The 25769-nt window shown below is 36.1% G+C and overlaps 1 protein-coding gene across 1 annotated transcript; it reads left to right on the forward strand.

Annotated features, from left to right (window-relative positions):
• The first annotated feature begins 4363 nt into the window (after positions 1 to 4363).
• LOC107961170 (annexin D5) lies at positions 4364 to 24985 on the forward strand. The gene is made up of 7 exons (XM_016897385.2): positions 4364 to 4640; positions 4892 to 5037; positions 5153 to 5371; positions 5740 to 5952; positions 6032 to 6121; positions 6210 to 6399; positions 24829 to 24985. Exons 1-7 carry the CDS (start codon positions 4565 to 4567, stop codon positions 24882 to 24884), a joined length of 990 nt encoding a protein of 329 aa, XP_016752874.2. The 5' UTR covers positions 4364 to 4564; the 3' UTR covers positions 24885 to 24985.
• The last annotated feature ends 784 nt before the right edge of the window (positions 24986 to 25769 follow it).

Raw genomic sequence — 25769 nt, forward strand, 5'->3', positions numbered from 1 at the left:
ATCCCTAAGTCCAAACAGTAGGTCATACAATAGGCAAATACAGTCTGGGCCTAAGCCCATATCAGTAACAGTTCAGTTTCAGTTAGGGCCTTAGCCCAATATAGTAACATATCAGTGTGGGCCTTAGCCCATTTCAGTAACAGTAATAATATAGATATGCAATCAGAAATCCTACCCAACCAGCCGCAACACTCCACTCCGTCCAACCCTACACTCTATGTGGGGATAAAACCAACCTACCATCCCTATACTCCAAAATAGCACCGGTTGCAGCACTAAACAGTATATGCAGCGGGCTGCCAGTACAGTACACTTCCTCCAATCATCATAAACCCATCCCCATGCACCATATCACAATATCATACATATATATTAATGCAATGGCATGCTCGATTACAGTCATACATCTCATAAGGGCATAATCATCATTTTAGCACATAGGGCATAACAGTCATTTATCAATTTACGGGTCTAGGTATACTTACCAACCCAACAGTAAGTCCACAGTTGTCTTAGGCGACTCGTGTAACCTTAACAGTCAAATAGTAAAATGGGCCCACGGCCCATAATATGGGCCCACACGCCCGTATGGCCCACAAAGCCCAAAAAATGCCCTTGGTTGTGATAACTACACAGCCTGGCCCAATATTCTCCGTACTTCTGTGTAGTTTACCTGTGTGGGGCCCACACGGTCCATTTCAGCCTAACATGGCCCAAAAACAGCCTAAGCCCATGAAATCGTGCATGGTGGCCTCTACGATCAAACACTCACGTTTATACATTTGGATTACCACACGAGCGAGCGCACGCCTATGTAGTGTCAATAGTCACTTTTTTCGGCTTTTGCTGATTTATGATTTGGGCAGTGTTACACACCTGTTTACGAAAAAGTGCAACTAGCCTATGAACACTCCAACCTATTTCAAACAGAAGCTTCGGTTAATAGGCTAACAAACGAGTCGAAGTGAACTCTAATCAAAACACTTATTCATAAGATTACCTATCACTTGCTCAGATCGATCACGTACTAAAACCGTTGTAAGAGATTGCTTGGAATCCTTAAAGACTATCTGCATCCCAATCGCCATTTGTTAACTAAACCATACCTGTACTCCATTAAACCAAAAGTATAGTAACTTATCGAAAGTACGAAGTTAGAAAATGAGAAGAAGTAAATCGGCCCACACACCCAACACAATCCGAAAGCACACAATTCAACAAAAGCAAGGGCTAACACAACTACACTTCTAGCAAAAATGACAGCATAGAAGGGTGTTAGGTAATAGACTTTTATAGCAGAAAGAGGAAGAAAACAATAAAAAGTGCACTCGAACCTGATATGGAATATTCAGCTAACACAAAAAGTAGAGAACCAACATAAAGAAATGAAGGGGAGAGTATTCGGTTTTAACAATGCAAGGAGGGGCACCCGAAAAGAACCGAAGGAATAGAGAGAAAAGGGAAAAGAGGTATTCAGCCAAGCCAACCGATTAAGAAAACAAGAGAAAGAGGGGCAATTGATCAATAAGAAACCTATTGAAAGGGAAGAGGAAGAAAAAAATCGACCAACAAAGACTGAATAGATTTCAGAGAGAAGAAGGCAATAGGTATTCAGCCAAAGAGAAGAAAACTGATTGGGAAAGGGATTGAAGGGAAAGAAAATCAATGGGCAAGAGGGCTGGAGAGGAGAGCAAAAATGAAAGCAACTAGAACCAAAAGGTACTCGGAAAATCAATAGCAAATTTTGACTTCAGAAACAAAAAGTGAAAATAACCAAAAGTTTGGCATAACCCAAAATGGAGAGAATAGTTACCAACCTCAAGACCGAATTTCTGAGTGATCAAAGTACCTATTCGGCTACAAATCCTCCACAACCCCAACACTCCTAATTTTCCTCCAAAAATCCCTCTTTAAATCCCTCAAACCGATCACTATCCAAATCCCCCATATTCCCTCCTAAATTTTGGCTACACAATCCCTTCACCCCTCAAACACTCCAACTGCCCATTAGCACCAGAGTTCCACTGATATTCAACCTCTTACATGGCACAGCAGCAAAATAAAATGCTCATTTTGCATTACCAAGCCTCAAACCTCAAACCCTGAGGAAATCCACATGTCACTTACCCCTAGACCAACTGGCCCTTTTTGTAATGTTTTATCCATATTTATTTAAGAAGCCCACTGACTAGAGACAGGGTTTATTCAAGTAGAAACAAAATTTTGTACAAGCCAAGCTTGAACCCAGGACTTCTCCAACACTTATTCGGACACTTAACCACTAAAGCAAGCATGCATTGATGCAACACAACATACAAAAATGAACACTTAGATTTTGGGGCTTTACAGAAATCCAATAGAACGGTGTCGTTTTAATGAAAACAAAATAATTTTTGCGGCGTTTTTATAAAAAACAACTAAAAATGCCGCTATTGCTTACCTTTTGCATCATAAACGCCGCTAATGCCTTTGATACTACTAAATATTTAAAGAATATTTTTATAAAAAAATATTTATTTGGTCTACTAAAAATTATTAGTTAAATGATTTTATAAAACATTTATTATTACTATTTTTTATAAATTGGATTTTTATAAAAAAAAACAAAAACCAAGTAGTCTCAAAATAAATATCGTATATTTTAATAAGAAAACAATTATTAAATGGTTGTAATTAATTATTAAGTTAGAATTATCCAATCTAAGCAATCATAATTAATTATTAAGTTAGAATTATCCAATCTAAGCAATCAATCTCTCACATATCAAATTTCTTAGAATTATCCAATCTAAGCAATCAATCTCTCACATATCAAATTTCTATTAAAGATTGAGAAGTTAATCATGATTTTATATTATTCTTTTCCGATCTAATCATCATTTTATTAGAGATATTTCTTCCTAACTAAAATATAACTATTTTGCCAGATGTTCGATGTGGAATGTTTTAGTTTTTGTATTTAATTTTTATTTGTTATAATTTGGTCCTATCCAAAATAGATAGTTACCTATCCATATCAATATGTTACTTTTTTTTATTTATCAATATTTTTTTAAATCTAATATTTAAATATATGAAATGGTTTAGATTAAATATTTTTAAATATAAAAGCATTAATTGATTGTATAAAATTTCATCATCTAACAAATCTCAAGTAAACATTAAATCCTAAACCATTTAGTATATATATATAAAGTTTATCTATTATCTCTCAAATAATTTAAACTAGAATCATAATTTTAATATATTAAAATTAAAATTATCTCTTTTACAATTATATAAGAAATTTTTTAGTATAAAAAGTAAAAAATACTAATTAATCTAAACCCTAATCCCTTAACACTTATCCCTTAAACCCTAAATCATAAACCATAAACCCTAAACCCCTAACCTTTAACCCTTAACCCTTAACCCTTAACCCTTAACCCCTAACCACTAAACCTTAAACCCCAACACTTAAACCATAAACCATAATCCATAATCCATAAACCTTAAAATAGTAACTCCTAAACCTTAAAATCTAAACCATATACCCTGAACCATAAACCCAAAACTATAATGATAATTAATTCAATATTTTAAAATTAATACTATCTCTTTTACGATTATATAAGAAATTATTTAATATATAAATTAAAAAAATCAATCATATACCCAAAAACTTTAAAATTATTTAAAAAAATAACATTTTAATTTTTTTCATTTTTAACAAATATTTTTCTACGTTTTTACTTTCAAATTTTTTTATGTGTCATTATTTTTCTAAAGAATTAAAATATTCAATTAAAAATAAATTGTATTTTAATTAATATAAATAAACCAGTTAAATAATAAATAGACAGATAAAATGTTTTTTGTGGCATTTTTGATTAAGCGTCACTAAAGCTTGATCTATAGCAATGTCTTTCAAAAAGCGTCGCTAATGCCACTAAAGCTCTTTTAAGGTTCACAAATGCTTGATCTGTAGCGGCGTTTTACAAAAGGCGTCGCTAATGCTCAATCTATAGCATCATTTTCTAAAAGACGCCGCTAATGGTCGACCTATAGAGTCGTTTTTTAAAAAGCGCTACTAATGCTCGACTGTAACGGCATTTTTCTAAAAGCGCCGTTAATTCTCTATCTATAGCGGTGTTTTTCAAAAAATGCTACTATTTCTCGATCTGTAGCGGCGTTTTTATCCAAACGCCATTAAAAACATAGCTAAAAACCTATAGGATATAATCTATTTTCTATAATAAATATTTCTAATCTTTATATTTAGAAAAACAACTAACTTTATCATCAAATAACTTTATATATATACTGTTTAAATGTGAAGTTTTTTAAATCTTTTTTGGATGAGTTCTACGACGATTTGAAGTGTTTAGAATTATAGAGGGATGAGAGTATATATGGGGCAGTTGTAAATTGGTGGATTTTCCTAAATACATGGGGGAAGGAACCTATGTTTACGTTCTTTTTATTGCATATCCATACTCATATTGACCTTCACCCTCTTTCCCTTTCTACCTAATTTCCTCAAAACGTGAAAGAAAGAAAGAAAGAGAGAGAGGGGAAACGAGAAATGTCGACTCTGAAAGTACCTGCTGTGGCACCTTCCCACCGTGATGATGCCATGCAAATCTACCGTGCCTTCAAAGGTGATAACATTTTCATTTCTTTACAATCTGTCGTTTATTCACCTTTTTTTTTTGTGTGTGTATGTGTGGGGTTTAAAAGGAGCTGCACAAGCTAGTTTTCATTTACAAGTTTAAAGATAACTGAATGAACTGATGTTAATTTCCTAATGTTTGTTTTGGCGAGAATTTAATTGGAGATATCATTGCATGGATTTGATGATTCATTATTGCATGTGCAACGATATCATTGTCCGTTTCCGTTACATTTTCAGGCATAGGATGTGATGCTGCGGCAATCATCAATATTATAGCTCACAGAGATGCCACACAACGCTCCCTTATCGAACAAGAATACGAATCCACATATGGTCATGAACTTCGGAAACGTTTGTCCTCAGAGCTCACCGGTCATCTCAAGGTAACAATATATTTTCTGCTAAAATTCTTACTCAATTTTCAACAAAAATCCAAACCCATTCCCGGCTACAATCAACAAAATCGACTGATATTTGCCAAAAAAAAAATGATCTTAGAAAGCAGTATTGCTATGGATGCACGAACCAGGAGAACGAGATGCTTTCATTTTGAAGAAAGCTTTGAAAGGAGCAGTTAAAGATCAAAAAGCAGTGACAGAAATCGTATGTTCTCGAACTCCATCGCAAATTGGACAGCTTAAACGAGCTTATTTCTCAAATGTTGGAAGTAATCTTGAAGACGACATTGAAGCTGAACTATCTGGTGAACATAAAAAGGTCTCTTTTTTCTTAGCTTTCTTTGTTTTTTATATATATTTTTCCTTTTAGGTTTTGCTGTTCAATATGAAAATCACATCTATGTTAAGTACATATCTGGTATAACTTTGTGGATCCAAATTAGTTGTTTATGTGTTTAAATTTCATGTTCTCTAATAAAGGTTTATTGTAGAAGAGCCATAGGAAGAGAGCGATTACATTCATAAGTTGTACTTAAGTTTTTGGAATAATTGCTCACTGATTGTCTTATTGTTACTTGAGTTGTGTATTGTGAGTTTACTTCATATACAATCCATTGATCATTAAATTTTGCGGTTAAACTCAAGCCTGTACGAGTTGAGAATAATGGGTTTGAATTGAAATTACAGTTACTACTTGCCTTTTTAACCACATCCCGCTACGAAGGCCCAGAATACGATGAAACTTTGGTAGAGGAAGACGCTAAAGCACTGAACAAAGCGGCTAGGAAATTTGGTCTTACGGGAAAGACTTTCATACAGATATTCAGTGATAGAAGTAGGGCACACCTTTGTGCTGTTAGTGACATCTACAAAACCATGTTCAAGAAAACATTGGAGAAGGTAAACTTTTATCCCCACATTATTATATGTAGTATTGAGTTAGTCTTCCATGTATCAATCCCCATGTCACTTAATGCAGGCAATACGAGATGAAACTCACAAGAACTTTGAATATGCCCTTAAGACAATATTAAGATGTGCTGAAGGTCCTCCAAGGTTCTATGCAAAGGTGAGTTTTACTTCGTTTCCTAGTTCCCCATATTTGTTGCAACTTAAATATAATAGAATAGTTGGTTCATTTTTGTTTCCAACTGCAGGCGTTGCGAAAAGCAATGAAAGGTATTGGAACGGCGGACACTGACCTAATCAGGATTGTGGTTACAAGAGCTGAGGTTGACATGCATTACATAAAGGCAGAATATCGTAAAAAATATGGGAAGACTTTGAACGACGCTGTCTATTCCGATACCTCCGGCCATTACAGAACTTTTCTGCTTGCCCTTTTAGGTAACAATAATTAGGTCTTTCGGACCGACACATGTCACGGACCCGCACTATACAATATTAGAAATCTTTGCATAACCAATTAAGTTCATTATCTATCTTTCCACTATACAAATTACTTGTGCCTTTCCCTTTTAGTGACTTCAACTATGTTTCTATATTGAGCCATAGTTGTTAATACACCTTATGCTTACTACCTAATCAACGCATAAACTTTCAATACAAATTTTCATTACTTAATAGACCAAGTTCTCTATATCGAGCCATAGTTGTTAATACCCCTTATGTTTACTAGCTTATCAATGCATCAACTCTCAATACAAATTTTCATTACTTAGAGACCAAGTTCTCATGCTTTTATAAGTGTACATTTAATTCTCAGGCTCAATTATCAAATCCATTATTATTATTATTATTATTATTATTATTATTATTCAAATTTAGATATTTAATATTACAATTTAATTTACAGCTTTAACACATTTTTATACCTTTGTTCGTATTTAATATACAATGCATTTATTTCTCAACCTAATTTCAAGTACAATTGCCAATCTTCAAAATCATATATCATATACAAATATTAGATCTCTTAACAAATATAAGAATTCTTTAGTTCTTTTGACCAATTCATTCATAATATATACCAATTCAATAGTTATATCATGTCCCAATTTTAGTCATGGTGACTAATATAGTTTCCTTTGTATCTCTTAATAAGTAATGCTGGACTATAAGTAGGATATGTGAAAAGAGAAAGGATTATATGAAATAGTGACGCCACATCACCTTGTATCCCTTTCCAATTATTTAATGATATTTTAGTAATTTTTCTATAACATTGATATATAATTTTGGTATTTTTTAAACAATAACCCTGAATTTGAACCTCGAACCCAAAACCTTGAACCATGAACCCGAACCTAAATTTTGAATCCTAAACCTTGAACCTAAACCCCAAACCCCAAACTTTGAACTTCAACCCTAAACACTAAATCAAAAGGTAAATTTCAAGGTTTAAGGTTCAAGATTCGAGATTTGGGTTTATGGTTTGGAGTTTGGAATTTAGGGTTTGAGGTTCAAGGTTCAAGTTAAAAAAAATTACCAAAATTATGTATTAATGATATGTAAAAAGTTGTGAAAATGTTATTAAATAATTAGAAAGGGATACAAGATGACATGTTACCTTTGTTTCATACAATGCTTTCTCTATATGGAATTTACCCTTCACAAACACTATAATGCAGTTATAGTGCAACCAACCAAAACACCTAATGTATCAATAATTTAGACAATTAAAATGCATACTCCTGAACCCTAAACCCTCCTAACACTTTAAAGGTACTAATAGTGTAATCACATATATATTTCTTGTATACTCTACAACCCCATAGACAATATATTTATTTAGTGCTATCACAGTTCTTATTGGCATGCCAAAATATCTTTCTCTATTTCCACCAAGCTACCAGGGCATTTAAGAAATGATCATATGAAATCTCACATTATGAGCACTTACACATTTCTTTTCCATTATTTAGCATAGTCATTTACATTAAAACAATCATATAGATCACCTTGATTCAATCATGTCACCAACCAAAGTTTCATGTAATTACTCATCTTACCAAGGGCACATTTTTACCAAATTAATTTTAAAATTTCGATCGTGTATCTCATATAGTACCTAGCTTTTGCAAGCTTACCTTAACTTACATTTAAAAATGTTTCATATACTTATCAATGTTATATAACACTTCCTACTTGTCTCTTAACTAACTCATTAAACATTTTTAACTAATTACAATATTTACTAACTCACCCATATTATACATTTTGCTTACAAGATTAAGGTTTACTCAAAAAGTAAAATTTAAACATTTTTAAACATATAGTTTCATATTCTGATCACCAATTCAACATGTATTCTTTCATTAATTTTTTACAACACTTTGTTGAATACAATATAGTTGATCCTTTGGTAGTTGAGTATTGGCTCGAGACAATAAAACATGTCTTAGAGTGGCTTGAATGTACCTAAACTGAGCATGTTCAGTGTGAGGTTTCTTTGTTGAAGAAGGAAGCCATTCATGGTGGTTAATTGTAACTAGTTATGTTCCAATGGATAGAATCAATTGAATGTTCTTCCAGCAAGAGATTAAGAAGAAGTATGTCAGGGAATTGTATCTTGAGTATAAGAAAGGAGAGTTTATCATGCTTGTTGAAGGTGGTTTTGATATGTGTCACGTTACTAACTAAAAATACGACAAAAACAAGTGCGCCTATTAATAATAATACAGCTACAGTGAGCAAAGATATCGTATCACGAGGACTAAAAGTACTAGTAATTACCATTTTCCTATTATTTAGCCAACAAATTGGAGTAATTTTTTTAAACTAAAATTACTAAATTAATTTAACTAAAGAACTCAATAGAGAATGAATCAGGAAAATAAATGAATAATAACGAATGAGAGAAACAATACCCAGGAAGGAATCTAGCTAGACTTCATCTATCATTAGGAATCTGAATTACATGATTTATTCCCTTGGTATCTTGATTCGTAGAAATCCCTAAATTACACTAATATCTCTTTTGAGAGTAAGAGAAACTAACTCTAGGTTGATTAGTTGAAATTTCTTTCTAATTAAAACTCGTATTATCGCATTAACTCAATTTATGGATTCCCCTATTAGATTTTACTCTAATTCGGTAGATTTATGTTGTCCAATTTCTAAAATTCCATGCAACTCCACTCAATTATGCTAGATATACTCTTAAACAATGACTTATCCTCCTCTGATTTAAGCTCATTAAACATGGATTAATATCCCGAAAATATTAAAATAAGAGATAAGCACACAAAATTGGGAGCAAGAATCAAGTATTTATCACGTAAAATAGAAATCAAATAATAGAATTCATCATAGGGTTCATCTTCCCTAGGTATCCAGAGAACTATTTCATAAATGTGAATAAAAACATCTTAAAGACAGAATGACCACAAGAAATAAGGAAACTCATAAAAACCTCAAAAGAAATTAAAAGGAAATCTTCAATCTTGATGGAAATCTGCTTTAGAGTTTCCTCCAATGGTGTTCTTCGAGTTGTTTTCTTCAATATTCTCTGATGCTTCCCCTTTTCTCTTCTTCTATTTGGTATTTATAGACTTTAGAATCCTCAGAAAGCCTAAAAATTATGTTTTTCCGTGTGTTTGGGATGCAAGTTATGAAATTGACATGGTCTGCCACATGATAGTATGCCAAGCTAGTATGGGAAGGCCTAGCCCGTGTGGCACTTGAAATTTTCTCTATTTGTTCAATTTTCGTTAGTTTTGCTCCCAAATGCTCTCCTAAGTATAGAAACATGAATTCAAAGGATTAGGAGCATAAAATTCACCATTTTGCATAAATAATCATCCAAAAATGCATCAAGAATGGGATTAAAATATGTTACATTTATCACTTATCAAATATCCCCACACTTAAGTGTTTGCTTGTCCTCAAGAAAAATCCTCAGCTCACATCAAGGTTAATCTTTTTCAACTTGTAATTCTCATCAATAATGTCTCAAAAATAATTCGAAAACAATCATGCTTTGATAATTAAACTAAAAGGGCACTAAAGATTCAAACAATTCAAGCTAAAATTTTTAAAGCACGAAAAAATAGGTGTCTCCTCTTACTTAAGTAATTACCTTTAATTTAAAATCAACAAGAATTGACATCCTCACTAAAGATTCACTCAAAGTGTTTAAGGTTCAAGAAATATGTACTCAACAGTCGAACAAAAAATGTTATTACCATAAGCTTGCTTGAAAATCAAATCTCCACCATTATAAAATGATATGACACACATATCAAAAGGTCTTTAAGAGGTTGTAATGGTGCTTAGGTTAAGAGTGTGGAAAAAGGCCAGAAAAGTTGGTTATAATCGAGATTGAATTGATAAATTACCAAATTAGAAAAAGATAAACAAATGCCAAATTAAAAGGAACTGCATCAATCAAAACGATTCAAAATAAAAATGAGCTTCTCAATAAAATAAGAAATAAACTGTTCAAGCTCAACCAACAAGAAATTAATCAATTTTTTTATTTGTTTAACTAGAACAATAAAAGAATTCAACAATTCAAACAAAGAGTATAGTTAGGCAACTAATCAAATCATATCTCGATAATAAAGAAGTCAATAAAATGGGAAAGAGTCACAACAAAAACATTTAGGTTATGGGTTAACATTCACAGGTTAATCAAGAAAAGGTGTGTTAAGCTCAATGAGGTTTACTAAGGGTTAATTCAATAGGTAGGCTTTTTGTAACACCCTTAACCCGTATCGGTCAATCGAATAGGGTTATGGAGCATCACAATAAATGCGTAACTTAGAAACATTCATTTCAAAATATTTCATAAATCATAGCATAATTCATTCAAACATAAGCATATCGTCCCTTATTCGAGCCCTATAGGCCTTAGAAACACTTTAGAAATGATTCGGGACTAAATCGGGAACATTTGAACAATAAGAAAAAAGTTAGAAAAATTCATACTGCAGAGGTCACACGACTGAGACACATGTCTATGTCTCAACCCGTGTAACATTCAAAATAGGGACACACGACCATGTCTGAGCCCGTGTCCGTGCCCGTGTAACTCTCTAACTTAGGTCATACGGCCAAGCCACATGTTTGTATGCTAGGCCGTGTAACTCTTGAAAGCTGTTTAACTGTCTGACTTTAAATATTCAAAACCTACAAGGGAGACACGATCGTGTGGACAAGAAAATGGCCAAATCAAGCCATTTCTTTCACCAATTCAAACATGAACCTACAAACAACTTGTAAATTTAACCAATACCTTAAATATGTCCATAATGTGCATAATAAGACCAATTCATTAGGCTATTTAACCATCCAACCAATATGCCATATAGACACCTTAAACACATACATCAAACATACCTAAACATGTTTCGACTTAACCATTCATTAACTAACTTATTTCCATACCAAAACAAATCACAATTAACCACATTTCAAACATACCATACTATATCTATGCCATATCAAAATAACCTTACCATTTGGACCATTTCTCTCATCCATCAAAACCATATAAATGACACAAAACTAACCATTTCCAAATGGTATAAAAAAATATCATATGTATACATGAAAAATTAAACACTTAGCATTCAAATCAAACTTTAAATATAATTTTCCTATGCATGCCATTATAACCGTGGTCAAAACATTAAAATCTACCGATGTAATAGCCTGTTTTTAGGGTTAATCAGAACAGTGGTTTTGGGACCACAATCCGAAGTCAAAATATTTATTTTATTATTTTAATAATATTTGAAGTATGATAGAATGTTTTTGTGAAAATTTTGTAAAGAAATTTTACCGTTTGAGTGGTTAATTAGGTAAAAAGGACTAAATCGCGTAAAGCATAAAAGTCGAATTCTATAAGTTAAAGGTATTAAATGGCTATGATATTAAATAGTGGGAGTCCTTAAATGGTAATTACCCCGTAAATTTTGATATTGGAATTCTTTGGCTTGGTATAATGGAAATTTTAGCTGTTATTAAAGGTTAAAATGGTAAAATGGTTAAAATGATAAAATAATTAAAATAAAGCCAAATTATCATCTTCATTAATTTATCATCAACCGAATATGGAAATGAAAAACCATGGAAGAAAGCTTGCTAGGGTTCGGCCATGTTGATGCTGTGACAGCCCAAAATTGACCCTAGTCGGGAAGTGGTTTTGGGACCGCTAAACCGAGTCACCGAAATGTTTGAATATGATATTTATTGTCTAGAATATGTAATTATGAAGGTGTGAAAATTTCAAGCTTCGATTTAGTCGATTGGATGTGAATTTAGTCAATAGGACTTATGCGAGAAAATTTTAAAATGTGATAGGTCAATGCGTAAGGACCTATTAGTGCATGTGGAAAAAGGGGGGACTTGCATGTCAAATTCCCCCCTATTAGTAGTGGCCGGCCATGACAAGCATGGTAGACCAAGTGTGATGGGCAAAACATGTCATAGACATGTTGTGTTAGTGCATCATGAGTGGAAACATGTCACAAACATGTTATGTTAGTGAGGTATGTTAGGAAAAATAAAATAATGAGCATGGAAATTAAATAATGAAAGGGAATATGATGAAAACAAAAAAAAGTGTGTGGTTGTTTCTTCCCCCCCATTTAGCCGAAACTAGAAAGAAAAACAAAAAAAAAAGTGCTCATCCTTTGGTTCATCTTTGGCCAAAAATTTTAAGGAGGAAGGAAGAAGAAAGGTTGAAGAGGTTCGGCCATGCATGTGACTAGGCTAAGGTATGTTTGGTGATGTTCCATGAGATGCATGCATATTTTAGTTGTTAGCTTGAGTTCTACCTAGCCCATGGTCTAAATCTTGCTATGTGATGGAAATGACACTCGGCCATGGATGCATCATTCTTGGTTGATGTTTGATGTTGTGGTGATGAGGCATGAAGATGAGTTAAGTTTCGGCTAAGGTGGATTTGTGTTGATGTCATTTGCATGCTAAGCGTAAAGCTTTGTAATGACTCATGTGATGGTGGATTGATGATTCTTGAATCTTCTTTTTAGCATTTTTGAGTGAGCACATATGTGCATTGGTTGCTAAATGGAGAAGAACCGGCTAGCAAGTTGTGTGCTAAGGCCGAATATAATTTTTGTATATTAATGAGTAATGCATGTGTTAAATTGATGGAAAGGGAGAGGATGCTTTACTAGTGTATATATGTGTGTATTAGCCAAGTTTTGAACTTGAAACAAAAGGGTGTTTAGTCAATACAAGTGACCATACTTGTAGAATGTATTAAGTGTTGAAATCGGCCCCAAAATAGACATGCATATTAGGCCAAGGGGGAAAAATTAGCTAAAATGTTGAGTTTGATTCATGATTCTGTACATAAGTGACTTTAATGTCTAATGTATAAATATGGGCTTAGTGCCTTGTGTTCCTCTTTTCTATGCTCAAATGATTAAATCAATTTATTTGTTAAATTAAGCTCAAGAGCAAAGGGGAAATAAATCTGATAAAGGGAAGGAAAAAGTGGTCGAATAGCTATCGGAATCGTTCGACAACACCCGAGGTAAGTTCTTGAGTAAGAGAGCTTAAATTAAGATTTGATTAGATCATGTTTTAAGCAAATCAAAATCATGCTCTTTGTGTGTGGCTATTGAGCCGAAATTACAAGAATGATAAGTGTCTTGTGTTTGAGTTTTGCTAACGAAAATGAAATACGAACGTGCCATGATTTATTGTTAAATGTGCATGGTTATTTGAATGATGTCCGGGCTAAGTCCCGAAGGCTTTGTGCTAAGTGACCATATCCGGACTAAGATCCGAAGGCATTTGTGCGAGATACTAATTCCGGGCTAAGCCCGAAGGCATTGGTGCGAGTTACTAAATCCGGGTTAAGTCTCGAAGGCATTTGTGCGAGTTACTAAATCCGGGTTAAGTCCCGAAGGCATTTGTGCGAGTTACTATAACCGGGCTATGTCCCGAAGGCATTTGAACGAGGAGCTATATCCGGTTAAATTCCGAAGGTACGTGATTTGGGAATGAATGATCTTGCTGTAAAAATTTCAGTTAATGCTCTAGAAACATCCCAACATTGAGGTATGTTTCGTATGTGCTTGAATTTAGTTGAGCCCTTACAAATAAGTATTCGCTCAGTTGATAAACGAGCTACCGGCCTTTGGCTGAGTTGATCTTTTGTGTATGTACATAAGGGTTGGTAATGTGAAGCAAGTATGATATCGAAAATTTGTGCATATGAAATTATCCGTTTAGCTATATGAATGCTATACTTTTGTTGTGCTGGAATTCCTTGCTCAAAACTTACTAAGCATAAATTGCTTACTCCGTTTCATTGCTCCTCTGTTTTATAGATTGGTTCTCCAGCTATCGGACTCGGGATCTTGAAGTCAAAGTCGCCCACACTATCAAAGCCCCCCCTTTTGGTACAATTTTGGTTGAACTTCGAAATGGCATGTATAGGACTACCCGTTTGTTGTGGGTCGTGGACCCTTTGGACTTGTAAAATTTTGGATAGCCATGCGAAAATGGCTTATATGTGTTTGAGTATAATGTTATAATCATTTGGTGTGGATATGCTTGACAAGGATTGGCCATGGGAATGGTTAATCACTTTCATAAATTGTGCTATTTATGCAAAAAGGGCTAGTTGAATCATGGAAACCATGAAATAGGTAAAGTCTACCTTAAAGGCAGATGCTAACAGCAGCAGTGATGTAGATTTGGAAAATCACTAAAAATAGTAGGAATGGAATTAAATAGTGAATAAATTATGTAAATGAACCTTGATGAATCTATTTTCATAGGAAAGTAACAAAACAATCATACGGATAGTATGTTAAGAGATATTCAGGTTCTCGTGAGACTGGGCCAGAACGGTTTCTGGATTTCCTGTTCCGACTTTGGAAATTCATTTCAAATTAACCAGAGACAATTAGGAGTCAAGCCATATATGTATAGATTCCTCTCTGAGTCTAGTTTCTATAGAAACAAACGGCATCAGTATTGGAGCCCTGTACAAGGAGATATCTAAGTCGTAATGCGCAAAGGTCAGGGTAGTCGATCCCTGTAACATGGGAGACTTTGACTAATAAACTGTACTAATTGGCCCAACCAAAAATTCTAGAAAAAAATATGTAGATGGACATATGAGTCTAGTTTCAGGGTAAATTTACGGAACTGGATTCCGAGTTTCTGAACTCAAGATATGATTTTTAAAGCGACTGTTACGCAGATTGGCAGTGTCTGGAAATTTTCTTTTAAAAGTCTGTTAACACCTCGTGTTCGACTCCGGTGACGGTCTCGGGTTCGGGGTGTTACATTTGATTGGTATCAGAGCTACGGTTTAGTCGATTCTAGGACTACCGTAATGCGTTGGGTCTAGCTATACATGCCATTTTATGTGATTACTTGATAGTGTGGTGATTTCTGACAATTGTAAATGTGTTTATTTATAGTAATGGATCCCGATCCCGACCGAGAGGTAGCTGATGATCTTGAGAGTGTAGCGCCTACTACCGCACAAGGGACAGCGCCGGCGGACTCTCAATCTAATGCTAGTAACCCGAATGATGAAGCTAGACAAGCTTTCTATAGCATGATGAATGATTGGTTCAACCAATACATTCGAACTAATACGGCTATTCCACAACCTCCATTCCCGACTAATACCACCCCCGCACCTATAATACCTCCGGTAACTGACCAAATAAGGTCAAATAAGCCCCCAGTTGACAGAATCCGAAAACATGGGGCTACTGAATTTAAAGCTACGGATAGCGACGATGCCGAGCAAGCTGAATTTTGGTTGGACAACACTATCCGGGTACTCGATGAGCTATCTTGTACACCCGATGAATGCCTAAAGTGTACTATCTCCTTGCTACGCGATTCTGCCTACTATTGGTGGAGTACTCTGACTTCTGTTGTGCCCCGAGAGCAAGTAACTTGGGAGTTTTTCCAAACTGAGTTTCGGAAAAAGTATATCAGTCAGAGATTTGTTGATCAAAAACGGAAGGAATTTCTTGAGCTTAAGCAAGGTTCCATGTCAGTTACTGATTACGAGCGGAAATTTGTTAGACTTAGTAGATACGCTCGGGAATGTGTTTCGTCCGAGGCTATCATGTGTAAACGCTTCGAGGATGGGCTGAATGAAGATATAAAAATGTTCGTTGGCGTTCTTGAAATACGAGAGTTCGTAGTACTGGTCGAGCGAGCTTGTAAAGCCGAAGAGCTTAGAAAAGAAAAACAAAAAGTTGATGTGGGAACTGGAGAGTTTCGTAAAAGATCTTCGGGAAAGTCTCTTCAACAGGCATCGAAGAAATTTCGAGATGATGTGGGCTGGTCGAGAGGCACTTCGGGCCTTTTTAGACGAGATCGTGATCGACCCCTTGTGGGTACACGAGGCACTTCGGTCGCCAGTGTTGGGAATGAACGTCGAGACAGAACGAGATGTCGATATTGCGGTAAATGGCATTCGGGGAGTTGTAGATTCCCTGACCGCTCCTGTTACAAGTGCGGATCAGTTGACCACTTCATTAAAGATTGCCCGAGGTTGTCTGAACAGAATGTAAATCAGAGTGGGAAACCGGGTGCTACCACTGCTCGAGGTAGACCATCTGGAAATACGGGCAATACTGGTGGTGGTCAGAGAGGATCTAGAGATGCTACGACCAGATCCGAGGCTCGTGCGCCTGCTAGAGCTTATGCTATACGTGCCCGCGAGGATGCTTCTTCGCCTGATGTTATTACCGGTACTTTTACTCTCTTTGATACTAATGTAATTGCTTTGATTGACCCCGGTTCTACTCATTCTTACATATGTGAAACCTTAGCATCCAGTAAGACTTTACCTATTGAGTCTACTGAGTTCGTAATTCGGGTGTCAAATCCCTTGGGTCGTTACGTGCTTGTCGACAAAGTATGTAAGAAATGTCCCCTAGAAATTCGAGGTTCCTGTTTTCCGGCGGACTTGATGCTTTTGCCGTTTGATGAATTTGATGTTATTCTTGGTTTGGATTGGTTGACCGCGCATGATGCGGTTGTGAATTGCAAAAGCAAGACTATTGATTTGAGGTGCGCAAATAACGAAGTAATCCGAGTTGAGTCTACGGACTTGGAGGGAATGCCAGCGGTAATATCAGCAATGTTGGCCCAGAAATATGTAAGAAAAGGGTGCGAAGCATACCTTGCGTATGTACTTGATGACAAAGAATTAGAAAAGAAACCCGAATCTGTGCCGGTGGTTTGTGAATACCCGGATGTTTTTCCTGAAGAATTACCGGGTTTACCACCTGTTCGGGAGGTAGAGTTTGGTATTGAGCTTGTACCTGGGACTACGCCGATTTCGATAGCTCCGTATCGTATGGCACCAACCGAGTTAAAAGAGTTGAAAGCTCAGTTGCAAGAATTGACGGATAGAGGTTTTGCCCGACCAAGTTTCTCACCTTGGGGGTGCACCAGTATTGTTCGTGAAAAAGAAGGACGGAACAATGAGGTTGTGCATTGACTATCGTCAACTGAATAAAGTGACGATAAAGAACAAATATCCGTTACCGCGTATCGATGATTTGTTCGACCAACTGAAGGGAGCCTCAATGTTCTCAAAAATAGATTTGAGATCGGGCTATTATCAGTTGCGAATTCGAGAATCGGACATACCCAAAACTGCCTTCAGGACGAGATATGGTCACTACGAGTTCTTAGTGATGCCGTTTGGGCTCACTAATGCCCCTGCGGTATTTATGGATTTGATGAATCGGATCTTCAGACCATATTTAGATCGGTTCGCAGTTGTGTTCATTGATGACATCTTGGTCTATTCAAGAGATGAGACCAAACATGCTGAGCATCTGAGGCTAGTGTTGCAAATTTTGCGGGATAAGCAGTTATATGCTAAGTTCAGTAAGTGTGAGTTCTGGTTAAGAGAGGTTAGCTTCTTGGGTCATGTAGTATCCACATCGGGTATTCGAGTTGACCCGAACAAAATTTCAGCCATACTTAACTGGAAACCTCCGAGAAATATTACTGAGGTTCGGAGCTTTTTGGGGCTCGCCGGTTATTACCGACGATTTGTCAAAGGTTTCTCGATGATAGCCACACCAATGATGAAGCTACTTCAAAAGGATGTTAAGTTCGAATGGACGGAGAAATGTCAGAAAAGTTTTGATCAACTAAAAACTTATTTGACTGAAGCTCCAATTTTAGTGCAACCCGAATCAGGCAAAGAGTTTGTCATTTATAGTGACGCATCCCTACTCGGGTTGGGTTGCGTATTGATGCAAGAAGGTCGAGTTGTGGCCTATGCGTCGAGACAATTAAAGCCACACGAGAGAAATTATCCAACCCATGATCTCGAACTAGCCGCCATCGTATTTGCTTTGAAAATATGGCGACATTATTTGTTTGGCGAAAAGTGCCATGTATTTTCGGATCACAAAAGTCTCAAATATTTGATGACTCAAAGAGACTTAAATCTGCGACAAAGACGTTGGCTTGAGTTGTTGAAAGATTACGAGCTTGTCATCGATTACCACCCGGGAAAGGCTAATGTGGTTGCGGACGCCTTAAGCCGAAAATCGCTGTTTGCTTTACGAGCGATGAATGTGCACTTGTCTGTTCTACCCGACAATGTGTTAATAGCTGAATTAAAAGCCAAACCATTATTGATTCATCAAATTCGTGAAGCCCAGAAAGTTGATGATGAATTGGTTGCAAAACGGGCTGAGTGTGCTCCGAATAAGGAATCGGAGTTTCAAACTGATGATAATGATTGTTTGAGGTTCAGAAGTCGTTTGTGTGTTCCAAGGAATTCGGAACTCATTTCGATGATTCTGAACGAAGCCCATTGTAGCCGAATGTCAATTCACCCGGGGAGTACGAAAATGTACAACGATTTGAAACGTTGGTTTTGGTGGCATGGTATGAAACGAGACATCTCCGACTTTGTTTCGAGATGTTTAATATGTCAACAAGTGAAAGCGGAACATCAAGTGCCTTCAGGATTATTTCAGCCGATCATGATACCCGAGTGGAAATGGGATCGAGTCACAATGGACTTTGTGTCCGGACTGCCATTGTCAACAAGTAAGAAGGATGCGATTTGGGTTGTTGTTGATAGACTGACTAAGTCGGCTCACTTTATCCCCGTGCGTACGGAATTTTCATTGGATAAACTAGCTGAATTGTATGTTTCTCAAATTGTGAGATTACACGGGGTACCTATTTCTATCGTGTCGGATAGAGATCCGAGATTCACCTCACGGTTTTGGAAGAAATTCCAAGAAGCTTTGGGTACCAAGCTGCATTTTAGCACTGCTTTTCACCCCCAAACCGATGGTCAATTCGAGCGGATAATTCAGATACTTGAGGATATGTTGAGATGTTGCATCCTCGAGTTTAGTAGTTCATGGGAACGGTATTTACCTTTGATTGAATTCGCTTACAACAATAGTTTTCAATCAAGTATTAAGATGGCACCTTACGAGGCTTTGTACGGTCGTAAATGCCGTACACCATTGTTTTGGACCGAGCTCGGTGAAAGTAAAATTTTCGGAGTTGATTTGATTAAGGATGCCGAACAGAAAGTAAAGGTAATCCGTGAAAGTCTGAAAGTAGCCACAGATCGTCAAAAATCATATGCGGATTTGAAACGAAAGGACATTGAGTATCAGGTGGGAGATAAAGTGTTCCTTAAAGTTTCGCCTTGGAAAAAGGTACTCAGATTTGGCCGTAAGGGCAAGTTGAGCCCGAGATTCATTGGGCCGTACGAAATCTCAGAACGAGTTGGTCCGGTTGCGTATAGATTGATTTTGCCCCCTGAGCTTGAAAAGATTCACGACGTCTTTCATGTTTCGATGCTTCGATGCTATCGATCTGATCCATCGCACATAATTAGCCCATCAGAGGTTGAAATTCAAGCCGATATGAGTTATGAAGAAGAACCGATGCGTATCCTAGCTCGTGAAGTAAAGGAGTTGCGGAACAAAAGGGTTCCGTTAGTGAAGGTGTTATGGCTCAAACACGGGATCGAGGAAACTACTTGGGAAACCGAGAGCTTGATGAAAGAACGATACCCAAACCAATTTACCGGTAAGCTTTTCGGGGACGAAAATTTCTTAAGTGGGGGAGAGTTGTGACAGCCCAAAATTGACCCTAGTCGGGAAGTGGTTTCGGGACCGCTAAACCGAGTCACCGAAATGTTTGAATGTGATATTTATTGTCTAGAATATGTAATTATGAAGGTGTGAAAATTTCAAGCTTCGATTTAGTCGATTGCATGTGAATTTAGTCAATAGGACTTATGTGAGAAAATTTTAAAATGTGATAGGTCAATGCGTAAGGACCTATTAGTGCATGTGGAAAAAGGTGGGACTTGCATGTCAAATTCCCCCCTATTAGTAGTGGCCGGCCATGACAAGCATGGTAGACCAAGTGTGATGGGCAAAACATGTCATAGACATGTTGTGTTAGTGCATCATGAGTGGAAACATGTCACAAACATGTTATGTTAGTGAGGTATGTTAGGAAAAATAAAATAATGAGCATGGAAATTAAATAATGAAAGGGAATATGATGAAAACAAAAAAAAGTGTGTGGTTGTTTCTTCCCCCCATTTAGCCGAAACTAGAAAGAAAAACAAAAAAAAAAGTGCTCATCCTTTGGTTCATCTTTGGCCAAAAATTTTAAGGAGGAAGGAAGAAGAAAGGTTGAAGAGGTTCGGCCATGCATGTGACTAGGCTAAGGTATGTTTGGTGATGTTCCATGAGATGCATGCATATTTTAGTTGTTAGCTTGAGTTCTACCTAGCCCATGGTCTAAATCTTGCTATGTGATGGAAATGACACTCGGCCATGGATGCATCATTCTTGGTTGATGTTTGATGTTGTGGTGATGAGGCATGAAGATGAGTTAAGTTTCGGCTAAGGTGGATTTGTGTTGATGTCATTTGCATGCTAAGTGTAAAGCTTTGTAATGACGCATGTGATGGTGGATTAATGATTCTTGAATCTTCTTTTTAGCATTTTTGAGTGAGCACATATGTGCATTGGTTGCTAAATGGAGAAGAACCGGCCAGCAAGTTGTGTGCTAAGGCCGAATATAATTTTTGTATATTAATGAGTAATGCATGTGTTAAATTGATGGAAAGGGAGAGGATGCTTTACTAGTGTATATATGTGTGTATTAGCCAAGTTTTGAACTTGAAACAAAAGGGTGTTTAGTCAATACAAGTGACCATACTTGTAGAATGTATTAAGTGTTGAAATCGGCCCCAAAATAGACATGCATATTCGGCCAAGGGGGAAAAATTAGCTAAAATGTTGAGTTTGATTCATGATTCCGTACATATGTGACTTTAATGTCTAATGTATAAATATGGGCTAAGTGCCTTGTGTTCCTCTTTTCGATGCTCAAATGATTAAATCAATTTATTTGTTTAATTAAGCTCAAGAGCAAAGGGGAAATAAATCCGATAAAGGGAAGGAAAAAGTGGTCGAATAGCTATCGGAATCGTTCGACAACACCCGAGGTAAGTTCTTGAGTAAGAGAGCTTAAATTAAGATTTGATTAGATCATGTTTTAAGCAAATCAAAATCATGCTCTTTGTGTGTGGCTATTGAGCCGAAATTACAAGAATGATAAGTGTCTTGTGTTTGAGTTTTGCTAACGAAAATGAAATACGAATGTGCCAAGATTTATTGTTAAATGTGCATGGTTATTTGAATGATGTCCGGGCTAAGTCCCGAAGGCTTTGTGCTAAGTGACCATATCCGGACTAAGATCCGAAGGCATTTGTGCGAGATACTAATTCCGGGCTAAGCCCGAAGGCATTGGTGCGAGTTACTAAATCCGGGTTAAGTCCCGAAAGCATTTGTGCGAGTTACTAAATTCGGGTTAAGTCCCGAAGGCATTTGTGCGAGTTACTATAACCGGGCTATGTCCCGAAGGCATTTGAACGAGGAGCTATATCCGGTTAAATTCCGAAGGTACGTGATTTGGGAATGAATGATCTTGCTGTAAAAATTTCAGTTAATGCTCTAGAAACATCCCAACATTGAGGTATGTTTCGTATGTGCTTGAATTTAGTTGAGCCCTTACAAATAAGTATTCGCTCAGTTGATAAACGAGCTACCGGCCTTTGGCTGAGTTGATCTTTTGTGTATGTACATAAGGGTTGGTAATGTGAAGCAAGTATGATATCGAAAATTTGTGCATATGAAATTATCCGTTTAGCTATATGAATGCTATACTTTTGTTGTGCTGGAATTCCTTGCTCAAAACTTACTAAGCATAAATTGCTTACTCCGTTTCATTGCTCCTCTGTTTTATAGATTGGTTCTCCAGCTATCGGACTCGGGATCTTGAAGTCAAAGTCGCCCACACTATCAAAGCCCCCCCTTTTGGTACAATTTTGGTTGAACTTCGAAATGGCATGTATAGGACTACCCGTTTGTTGTGGGTCGTGGACCCTTTGGACTTGTAAAATTTTGGATAGCCATGCGAAAATGGCTTATATGTGTTTGAGTATAATGTTATAATCATTTGGTGTGGATATGCTTGACAAGGATTGGCCATGGGAATGGTTAATCACTTTCATAAATTGTGCTATTTATGCAAAAAGGGCTAGTTGAATCATGGAAACCATGAAATAGGTAAAGTCTACCTTAAAGGCAGATGCTGACAGCAGCAGTGATGTAGATTTGGAAAATCACTAAAAATAGTAGGAATGGAATTAAATAGTGAATAAATTATTTAAATGAACCTTGATGAATCTATTTTCATAGGAAAGTAACGAAACAATCATACGGACAGTATGTTAAGAGATATTCAGGTTCTCGTGAGACTGGGCCAGAACGGTTTCTGGATTTCCTGTTCCGACTTTGGAAATTCATTTCAAATTAACCAGAGACAATTAGGAGTCAAGCCATATATTTATAGATTCCTCTCTGAGTCTAGTTTCTATAGAAACAAACGGCATCAGTATTGGAGCCCTGTACAAGGAGATATCCAAGTCGTAATGCGCAAAGGTCAGGGTAGTCGATCCCTGTAACATGGGAGAATTTGACTAATAAACTGTACTAATTGGCCTGACCAAAAATTCTAGAAAAAAATATGTAGATGGACATATGAGTCTAGTTTCAGGGAAAATTTACGGAACTGGATTCCGAGTTTCTAAACTCAAGATATGATTTTTAAAGCGACTGTTACGCAGATTGGCAGTGTCTGGAAATTTTCTTTTAAAAGTCTGTTAACACCTCGTGTTTGACTCCGGTGACGGTCTCGGGTTCGGGGTGTTACAGATGCTCAATTGAAGGTTCATTTTTGTCTCGTTTTAAATAATTTTTATGTTTTTGAGATCGTTGTAGCTTAATCTAGCTAGCTTGTATCTCTGATTTCAAAACTGTTAAAGATTTTTCAAGTTTCCATTGATGAATATATGTATTCTTTGATGTTTTATGATGAAATATGAAATCTTGTTGTTAGATACACAAGTTTTATAAAGTGATTTTTAGAGAAAACAGAAAAAAAGGGGCTAAATTGAGACAATATGAAATGTGGTGGTTAAAAGTGTGAATAAATGAAAAATATGGGCTGATATTAATATATGGAAACTTTGGCTAGCTTGGGTTTGTGTTTAATTTCATGAAATTGTGATTTTATGTGATAAGGACTAAATTGCAAAAATGTGAAATAATAGGGGCAAAAGTGTAATTTTTCCAAAATGTGTAAATTGTGTTAAGTTGAATGAATTAATGATTAAATAAATAAATTTTGTTATTATATAGATTGAGAAAAATGAGATTCGAATCTAGAACAAATATCGGATTAGTCGACCTAATTCATCGTTACAGCAAATGAGGTAAGTTCGTATGCTAATAAACGTACTTAAATTGTATTATAAATGCTTATTTATTATTGAATTGAATTGAATGCTGAATGATCATGATTACGAGCAAGAGTCAATAGAGCTATGACATCTGAAATTCCCGTACGAACCTAGGAATAGTATAGGATACAAATGTCATGACATTAGGTTTACCGAAAGGTGATTACATGTAAGACCATGTATGGGACATTGGCATTGTATTGTGGTTACATGTAAGACCATATTTGGGACATTGACATCATTATATGATTTCGTATAAAACCCTGTATGGGACAGTGGCATCGATACATGATAACATGTAAGACCATATCCGAGATATGACATTGTACAAGCTATTGTGATTTCTGAGTATCCTTAATGATTTCAAATGGTTCAATGGGCAAAGTCAAGATGAAAATGAAAGTACAATCTAATTAAGTGATACAAGTACGTACAGAACCTATAAGAGAATCACATAAAGGTAATTTGGTAAATTCTTAGTGTATCATGTATGTGAAATGAGAAAGAATTGTGTATAAGTATGTTTCATGCCAAAATGTGTTTATTTGGCTATAATGAGGTAAGAATTGAATGATATGTGAGATATGTGTTATAATTTTTTTAACTAAATATACATATGCAATATAGTGTGCGAAATATTGTTATTTGATGATATTTCACATAATTCACTTGGCTAAAGAAAAGGTGATGGAAATTAAATTGTATAAAGTTTATATATAATTGCTTATGCATATGAAGATGTGAATGAATTGATAAGAAGTATTCAAACCATATGTGTTTTGAATGAATAAACTCATGAAAATCTTGATTAACTATGTGCATGAATTCGAGATAGAATGGTGCAATCATATAAATTATATCATGTTTTGAATAATGGTTTTTAATGCAATTATTTAATAATATGAGTTTATTATCATAAAAGCTTACTAAGCTTTATGGCTTACTTTGTGTTATTTTTCTATGTTTTATAGTGATTCAGACGTTCGTTCGGGTTGGAAGTCAGCGGAGATCACAGTACACTATCTGATTTTTTATTTTGATATTTATACACTTGTGACTTGGTTATATGGCATGTATAGGCTTTATGGCTACTTGATGAGTACAATCAATTTGGCAACTAATGCTTATGTGTTTGATGCAATTAGCCATGAGATGTGGCTTGAAAATGTTCTTATTTTGATGTGTAAAGGATGCATTATGTTATGGCATAATTTTAGTGTACTTGGTGATGGTTCAAGTTGTTTATTTATTATTTTATAAGTGATGAGTATTTTCTTATATAATGCACGGTTTTAAACTTGACCAGTGAATGGTTAGTAGATGATTTATGAGTCAAGATTAGTGTGTGATTGATGATGATAAAATACATATTTGAAATAGGTTGAATTGATGAATGTGATATGTGTTTTGGTATGTGTTTTGTACAGGAAATGGTTATGATTTGAGTCGATGAAATGGAGGGAATTGGTATAACATTTTTGGTGCATAAAATAACATGTTTTGGCTTCTATTAATGTATTGAAATGGTGCAAAATGTTGTGCTTTAGGTATGCATGAGGAGGGTGAGAAATGTGGCTTAAACCAAGCCTATTTTCACTCCACGCGGCTGAGTACACAGGCGTGTGGCTCGACCGTGTGTGACACACGGCCTTGGTACACGGTTGTGTGTCCTTTGGGGTAGGCCTTTGAATTTAAGTCAGTATACCCTACAGGATTGGCGCGGCCTAGACACACGGGCGTGTCTACTGGCCTTGTGTGGTACACAGCCTGACACATGGGCGTGTCGCTAGTCGTGTGACCTAAGTCAGTAACCTCTCCATATTTCCCACGGCCATGGCACATGAACGTGTCCTTGGCTATGTGGTACAAGTCAGTATGTATGCCCTGTTTTCGCACGGTCTGTGACACTAGA

This window comes from Gossypium hirsutum, chromosome A05 (assembly GCF_007990345.1).
Source record: "Gossypium hirsutum isolate 1008001.06 chromosome A05, Gossypium_hirsutum_v2.1, whole genome shotgun sequence".
Taxonomy (NCBI): domain Eukaryota; kingdom Viridiplantae; phylum Streptophyta; class Magnoliopsida; order Malvales; family Malvaceae; genus Gossypium; species Gossypium hirsutum.